Source organism: Salvelinus sp. IW2-2015, unplaced genomic scaffold (genome assembly GCF_002910315.2).
Source record: "Salvelinus sp. IW2-2015 unplaced genomic scaffold, ASM291031v2 Un_scaffold3766, whole genome shotgun sequence".
In the NCBI taxonomy this organism is placed as follows: Eukaryota; Metazoa; Chordata; class Actinopteri; order Salmoniformes; family Salmonidae; genus Salvelinus; species Salvelinus sp. IW2-2015.
This window is the reverse complement of record NW_019945040.1, coordinates 46,437-54,357: the sequence shown is the minus strand read 5'-3', so window position 1 is coordinate 54,357 and position 7,921 is coordinate 46,437. Positions and strand designations below refer to the sequence as shown.

The following is a 7,921-nucleotide window of genomic DNA, read 5'->3' as shown; positions in this document are numbered from 1 at the left end:
CGTCCTTGACCAACTACAACAAACACAAAACAATAAGGAAATAAGGTGTCAGGAACGTGACACAATAGCTGTTTGATGTACTCTGCAGAATTCTATATTCTGTAGGTCGCTAACATAGCTCATTTGATGTTACATTGAGTTATAAAGGATGGTGACATTTCAGTTGCTCTGTTAAACTTTCCCTTCGGAATGACTTGACAGCAACAGCTAATCTTTGCGTTTTTAACAATAATCAGTGTCTTCCGATAGCACATTTGATAAACATCAGTCACTAATATCCATGGCTACAGTAAGCAGGGCTTGTGTTAAACCCTGTAATGGGAAACCAAGGTGTAGCTGTAGATAGATCAACTCTTCCCAGTAGGAGGTGCTTAGATAGGTGACCTCTCAGTAGGGGGTGCTGTAGATAGGGGGACCTCTCTACGTAGGAGGTGCTGTAGGATAGGGACCTTTCTCCAGTGGGGTGCTGTAGATAGATCAACTCTGCCAGTAGGAGGTTGCTGTAGATAGGATCAATCTCTCCAGTAGGAGGTGGCTGTAGATAGGTTGACCTCTCCAGTTCAGAGTTGCTGTAGATAGGTGAACTCTCCAGTAGGAGGTGCTGTTAGATTAGATCAAACTCTCCCAGTAGGAGGTGGCTGTAGATGATCAACTCTCCAGTAGGAGGAGCTGTAGATAGGTGATACTCTCTAGTAGGAGGTGCTGTAGAATAGATCAACTCTCCAGCTAGGAGGTGACTGAAGATAGGATACCGTCCTCAGTAGGAGGTGCGTGTAGACAGATCAACTCTCCAGATAGAGGTGCTGTAGACAGATCAAACTCGTCCAGTATGGAGTGCTGTAGATAGATCAACTCTCCAGTAGGAAGTGCTGTAGACAGATACTCTCCCAGTATGGAGGGTGCTTAGATTAGATCAACTCTCCAGTAGGCAGGCTGCTGTAGATAGCCATGACCTCTCCAGGTAGAGGGCTGTTAGATAGATGACCTCTCCAGTAGGGAGTGCTGTTAGATACACTCAACTCTCCAGTAGGTAGGTGCTGTAGATACATTCAACTCTCCAGTAGGAGGTGCTGGTACGATAGATCAACTCTTACAGTAGAGGTGTGGTAGATGATGACCTCTCCAGGGGAGGTGTTGTAATAGACTCCAAACTTCCAGTAGGAGGTGGCTGTAGACCAGATCACACTCTCCAGTAGAGGTTGCTGTAGGTAGATCACGGCTCTCCAGTAGTAGGTGCTGTTAGATAGATCAACTCTCCAGTAAGGAAAGGGCGCTGTAGATAGATCAATCCTCCAGTAGGAGGTCGCTGTTAGCGATCAACTTCCTCCAGTAGGAGGTGCTTAGCGTAGATAACTTATCCAGTAGTAGTGCTGATTATGATAGATCAACTCTCTGCGGTGTGCATATCGCCAGCTCATCTGCCTGCTGATGTATACCACTCTATCGAATGATGATACCTCAATCCTGTCGCTACTTCTGCTGACCCGTAGCATCCGGAACCGCAAGATCGCTGAAACGAGTACATTTCCTGTGGAGCCTGCCCGGCGAGGACCGGAGCGGTGTCGGCTGGTCGATAAGTGGGACTGGTGGGATTGAAGTTGTTAGCCCGACGGCCGCACTGAATCCTTCTAGGCGAGAGATAATCTCGGTGGGGACATCAGAATATCGCCACTGAGACAAGGATCTCTCTTGCTTCCACCAGATCGGAGAGGTGGGGAACTGCTTCTGGAGGGGCTACAGTGCTGATCAGGAGAAAAAACAAAAAGGACGTTGACGGATCCTGAGAGTCTTCTCTGTGAGAGAGGAGAGTAAGGGTTCTGCTGATGGAGGACAGCAACGGAGAAAAAGGGCGATGGAGCGAAGAGAGACTTTGGCAATGTTGAACTATGTTTGCCATGCATACAGAGCCTTGGAATTGAATGTGAAAAGAGTGCTGGTGTGTGTGCCCTTGGTACATGTGAATACATGTTTGATGTTTGTTGTTTGTGTGTGTGTGTTGTGTGTGTGTGTGGTGTGTGTGTGTACTCTACCTGCAGCGTTGTGGTTGTGGTCTCTATGAGGTCAGGTATCAAGGTGAACAGGTGTTTTTCAGCCAGGTAGAACTGTCTGGGGCAACCTGAGGTCTCTTGATGTGGTAATGCCTGATCGCTGCACCTCCCTCCCTATGCGTTCACTAACAACATTATAAACAACGTTCCAATGATCCAAACTTTAAACAATGTTTTTACCGACACAAGAATTGAAACATGCTGACCGAATAGAACATTTAACAACGTATAAACTATAAGGAACCCCTTTGATGCGTTACCCTGCTGACTTTGGTGTACAGGAGACGGTGTAGGCCCCTGGCTTACTGGAGTCTCTTACACTGAACCTCCTCTTTATCCTGTACGCGGAGACAGAGTTACACCACACTACCACACACACACACACAACTACCACAGTACACACATCACACTACACACACACACACATACACACACTACACACACACTACACACACACACTACACAGACACACACACTCCACAGTACACACACACACACACACTACAGACACACAGACACACACACACCAGACACACACACACACAACACAGACAACACACACCGCAGACAGTATACACAAAAACACAGAACACCACACACACACACCACAGACAGTAACACACCCACACACACATTACACACACCCACACACACACTACACAGCACACCATTTTGGTTTACTCGCCTCTGTCCTAGTAGTTCCTCAGCTTTGTTCCGGTTGACATGTTTACTGTACCAGCTGAAACACACTAATCCAATTAGTTTCCACTTGCAATATAACAACTTAAAGCAGACTCACTAAATTCAAAATAAAATCTCAAAATGTATTAAATTGTATAATATACACAAACAACAACGTAGAACAGGGTAGAGTAGAGTAGAACAGGGTGAGAGTAGAGTAAGAAAGGGTAGAGTGGGTCAGATTTCTCAGATAATTAGACGCGGGTCAGTTTCTCCAGGTAATTTACGATGCGGGTCAGAGTTCTCCAGGTAATTAGACGCGGGTCAGAGTTCTCCAGGTAATTATTGTACGGGGGTCAGAGTCTCCAGGAATATCGACGCGGGTCAGAGTTCTCCAGGTTAATTATGACGGCGGGTCAGAGTTCTCCAGGTAATTATGACGCGCGGTCAGATTTCTCCAGGTAATTACGATGCGGTCAGAGTTCTCCAGGTAATTAAATGACGCGGGTCAGACTTCTCCAGGTAATTACGATGCGGGTCAGAGTTCTCCAGGTAATTACGACGCGGGTCAGAGTTCTTCCAGGTAATTATGACGCGGGTCAGAGTTCTCCAGGTAATTATGACGCGGGTCAGATTCTCCAGTAATTAGATGCGGTCACGAGTCTCCAGGTAATTATTGACGCGGGTCAGAGTTTCTCCAGGTAATTATGACGCGGGTCAGAGTTCTCAGGTATTATACGCGGTCAGACTTTCTCCAGGTAATTATGACGCGGGGTCAGAGTTCTCCAGGTAATTATGACGGCGGGTCAATTTCTCCAGGTATTATGACGCGGGTCAGAGTTCTCCAGGTAATTATGACGCGGGTCAGAAGTTCTCCAGGTAATTATGACGGCGGGTCAGAGTCTCCAGGTAATTAGATGCGGGTCAGAGTTTCTCCAGGTAATTATGACGCGGGTCAGAGTTCTTCCAGGTAATTATGACGCGGGTCAGAGTTCTCCAGGTAATTATGACGCGGGTCAGAGTTCTCCATCGGTAATTTATGACCGGGTCAGAGTTTCTCCAGGTAATTATGACGCGGGTCAAGAGTTCTTCCAGGTAATTATGACACGGGTCAGAGTTCTCCAGGTAATTATGACACGGGTCAGATTCTCCAGGTAATTACGGCGGGTCAGATTCTCCAGGTAATTATGACCGGTCAGACTTCTCCAGGTAATTAGATGCGGGTCAGAGTTCTCCAGGTAATTATGAGCGGGGTCAGAGTTTCTCCAGGTTGAATTATGACGCGGTCAGAGTTCTCCAGTGTAATTAGATCGCACGGGTCAGAGTTCTCTCAGGTTAATTACTTGAGCTGGGTCAGAGCTTCATCGCAGGTAAATTACGATGCGCGGCGGTCGAGTTTTCTCCAGGTAATTATTTAGACGCGGTCAGAGTCTCCAGGTAATTATGAACCGTGGTCAGAGTTCTCCAGGTAATTATACGCCTGGGGTCACGATTTTCTCACAGGTAAGTGATGACACGGGTCAGATTTCCAGTAATTATTGACGCGGGTTCAGACTTTCTCCAGGTAATTATGACAGCGGTGGTCAGATTCTCTCAGGTAATTACGATGCGTGTGTCACGAGTTTCTCCAGGTAATTACGACGCGGGTCACGGTTTCTCCAAGGTAATTACGGATGCGGGTCCAGATTTTCAGGTAATTACGATGCGGGTCAGGGTTCTCCAGTTAATTACGATGCGGGTCAGAGTTCTCCAGGTATTTATGACGCGGGTCAGAGTTCTCCAGAATTATGACGCGGGTTCAGAGTTCTCAGGTAATTACGACGCGGTCAGAGTTCTTCCAGGTAATTACGATGCGGGTCAGAGTTTCTCCAGTAATTTACGGACGCGGGTCAGAGTTTTTCTCCAGGTAATTATTTGACGCGGGGGTCAGAGTTCTCCAGGTAATTTATGACGCGGGTCAGATTTCTCCAGGTAATTATGACGCGGGGTCAGAGTTCTCCAGGTAATTATGACGCGGAAGGTCAGATTTCTCCAGGTTAATTATGACTCGGGTGCAGAGTTCTCCAGGTTAATTAGACGCGGTCAGAGTTCTCCAGTAATTATGCGCGGTTCAGAGTTCTCCAGTTAATTATGAACGCGGGTCAGAGTTCTCCAGGTAATTTATGACCGCGGGTTCCAGAAGTTTCCATGGTACATTATGACGCGGTCAGAGTTCTCCAGGTTAATTATTGACCGCGGTTCAGAGTTTCTCCATGGTCATTAATGACGCGGAGTCCAGAGTTTCCAGGTAAATTATGACGCGGGTCAGAGTTTCTCCAGGTAATTTATTGACGCTGGGTTCAGAGTTCTCAGGTAATTATGACCTGCGGGTCAGAGTTCTCCAGGGTAACTTATGACGCGGGTTCAGATTTTCTCCAGGTAATTATGCACGCGGGTCAGAAGTTTCTCCAGGTAATTATGACGCGGGTCAGCAGCCTTTCTCCAGGTAATTATGACCGCGGGTTCAGATTCTCCAGGGTAATTGACGCTCGGGTCAGAGTTCTCCCAGGTACTTATGACGCGGAGGTCAGACTTCTCCAGGTTAATTATGACGCGGGTCAGAGTTCTCCAGGGTAATTATGACGCTGGTTCAGGTAGTTCTCAGGTAATTTATGACGCGGGTCAGAGTCTCCACGGTAATTATGCACAGCGGGTCAGATTTCTTCCACGGTAATTTTATGACGCGGGTCAGAGTTCTTCCAGTAATTATGGACGCGGGTCAGGAGTTTCAGCGTAATTATGACTCGGGTCAGAGTTCTCATGGTACGATGGGCGTCAGGGTCAGAGTTTTCTTCCCCAGGTAATTATGACGCGGGTTTGTCAGAGTTCTTCAGAATTACCGCGCGTATGTCTCAGTGAACTGCGGTGTCAAGTTTCTCCAGGTAAATTACGACGCGGTCAGATTCTCCAGGTAATATACGCAAGTCTCAGATTTCGCGGCGTCCAGAGTTCCCATTGAGCGGTTCAAGTTCCAGGTAATTGAGACGCGGGGTCAGAGTTTCCAGGTGATATTTGACGCGGGTCAGAGTTCTTCCCGGTTAATTTATGACGCGGGTCACGATTTCTCCAGGTAATTATGTGACGCGGGTCAGGTTCTCCAGTAATTATGACGCCGGGTCAGAGTTCTCCAGGTAATTGTTGGAGTTGCGTGGATGGTGGTTTCCACGTGTAATTAGACGCTGGGTCAGAGTTTTCTCCAGGTTAATTACTGACGCGGATGGTTCAGAGTTTCTCCAGGTAATGATGACGCGGGTCAGGAGCTTCTCCAGAGGAATAGACCTTAGATTCGCGTACGACGCGGGCAGAGTCTTCTCCACGGTAATTATGACGCGGGTCAGATTTCTCCAGGTAATTATTGACCAGCGGTGATTTCTCTTAAGAGATTCTCAGGTAATTATGACGCGGGTCAGGAGTTCTCCAGTAATTATGACGAGCATTCCGTAATGCGCGGGTCAGAGTTTCTCCACGGTAATTTATGACGCGTGGTCAGCATTTCTTCCAGGTACATTTTATTGACGCGGGTCAGCCAGTGAATCTTCAGCGGTTAGGGAAGTTATCGCAGCGGGTAGATTTAGTTATATGACCTGCGTGGTCAGAGTTTCTCCAGGTAATTATGACCGGGTTCAGAGTTACTCCAGGTAATTTGACGCAGCGCAGTTCAAGCTGATATGGTCACTTCCATGGTAGTGTATGAGCGGGTCAGATTCTCCAGGTAATCTATTGACGCGGCGTCAATTTCTCCCAGGTAATTATGAGTCCTATCTGTTCCAATCTATAGGTGCTTCTGACCCTTACAGCTCATCTGGAATGTGTGGCAACAAAAGTTTAACATTCCACCTTCTGCTACCATTGCTCTGTCAAGTCCATCTCCTGCCCAGCAATTCCCAACTAGGGGTAGCGAACCCCATGTGGAGGTGTCGCTTGCTATTGAGAAAAACCAATAACATAATTACATTGTGGTTTAGTAATGCTGGTAACCTTAAAAATCTAAAAAATAGAAGAGACGTGATTAGATCGTTGGGAACAGGCCCACTTTGACATTGACGCTTTGAATTGTATTTTATTGGTGCTTTCGAGACCAAATGGGATCTATGGGGGAAAAAAACTAGGTCAAATCACGAAGTATATAACAATAAAATAAGTGTTATTTAGCTGACAAACGCGTGTGGCAATGGTTCTATCGGCTTCTGGCTCTCCGCCTGTCTGTCTACATCTTTTTTTTAGGATGTAGTCCGCCATAAAACCCACAGAAGAAGAAGGCAGGGCATTCGTCACGCACTACTAGTGCCAGGATCRTGCCKCTTTCAAGGAGCGGKACACTAATCCGGACGCTTATAAGAAATCCCGCTATGCCCTCAGACGAACCATCAAACAAGCAAAAAGCGTCAATACAGGATTAAGATGTAATCCTACTACACCAGGCTCTGACGCTCGTCGGATGTGGCAGGGATTGAAAACTATTACGGACTACAAAGGGAAACCCAGCCGCGAGCTGCCCAGTGACGCAAGCCTTTTATGCTCGCTTCGAGGCAAGCAACACAAACTGACGGCCTACCGAGGAACAGTGGGTTAACTGCCTTGCTCATTGGCAGAATGACAGATTTTTACCTTGTTGAATCCCCGAGCTGACAAGCTAAAAATCTGTCATTCTGCCCCTGAACAAGGCAGTTAACCCACTGTTCCTAGGTCATCATTGTAAATAAGAATTAGTTCTTAACTGACTTGCCTAGTTAAATAAAGGTTAAATAAAAACATTTAAAGCATGCATGACAGCACTAGCTGTTCTGGACAACAGTGATAATGCTCTCGGCAGCCGATGTGAGCAAGACCTTTTAAACAGGTCAACATTCACAAGGCCAGACGGATTACCAGGACGTGTACTCAAAGCATCAGCGAACCAACTGGCAAGTGTCTTCACTGACATTTTCAACCTCTCCCTGACTGAGTCTGTAATACCTACATGTTTCAAGCAGACCACCATAGTCCCTGTGCCCAAGAAAGCGAAGCTAACCTGCCTAAATGATTACCGACCCATAGCACTCACATCTGTAGCCATGAAACGCTTTGAAAGGCTGGTCATGGCTCACATCAACACCATTAACCCAGCAACCCTAGACCCACTCGAATTTGCATACAGCACCAACAGATCATGT

The 7,921-nt window shown here is 47.0% G+C and overlaps 1 protein-coding gene across 1 annotated transcript in view; it reads right to left on the bottom strand.

The window, feature by feature from the left end:
* Nucleotides 1–2,404: 2,404 nt before the first annotated feature.
* The window catches only part of LOC112076464 (tyrosine-protein kinase Tec-like), a 34,538-nt gene continuing 29,021 nt past the window's right edge, over nt 2,405–7,921 (bottom strand). Inside the window, exons 9-10 of the mRNA XM_070441338.1 lie at nt 2,734–2,787; nt 2,405–2,414 (exon numbers count right to left, since the gene is read on the bottom strand). Coding sequence (XP_070297439.1) covers nt 2,405–2,414; nt 2,734–2,787 — 64 coding nt within the window. The remainder of the gene's footprint in view (nt 2,415–2,733; nt 2,788–7,921) is intronic.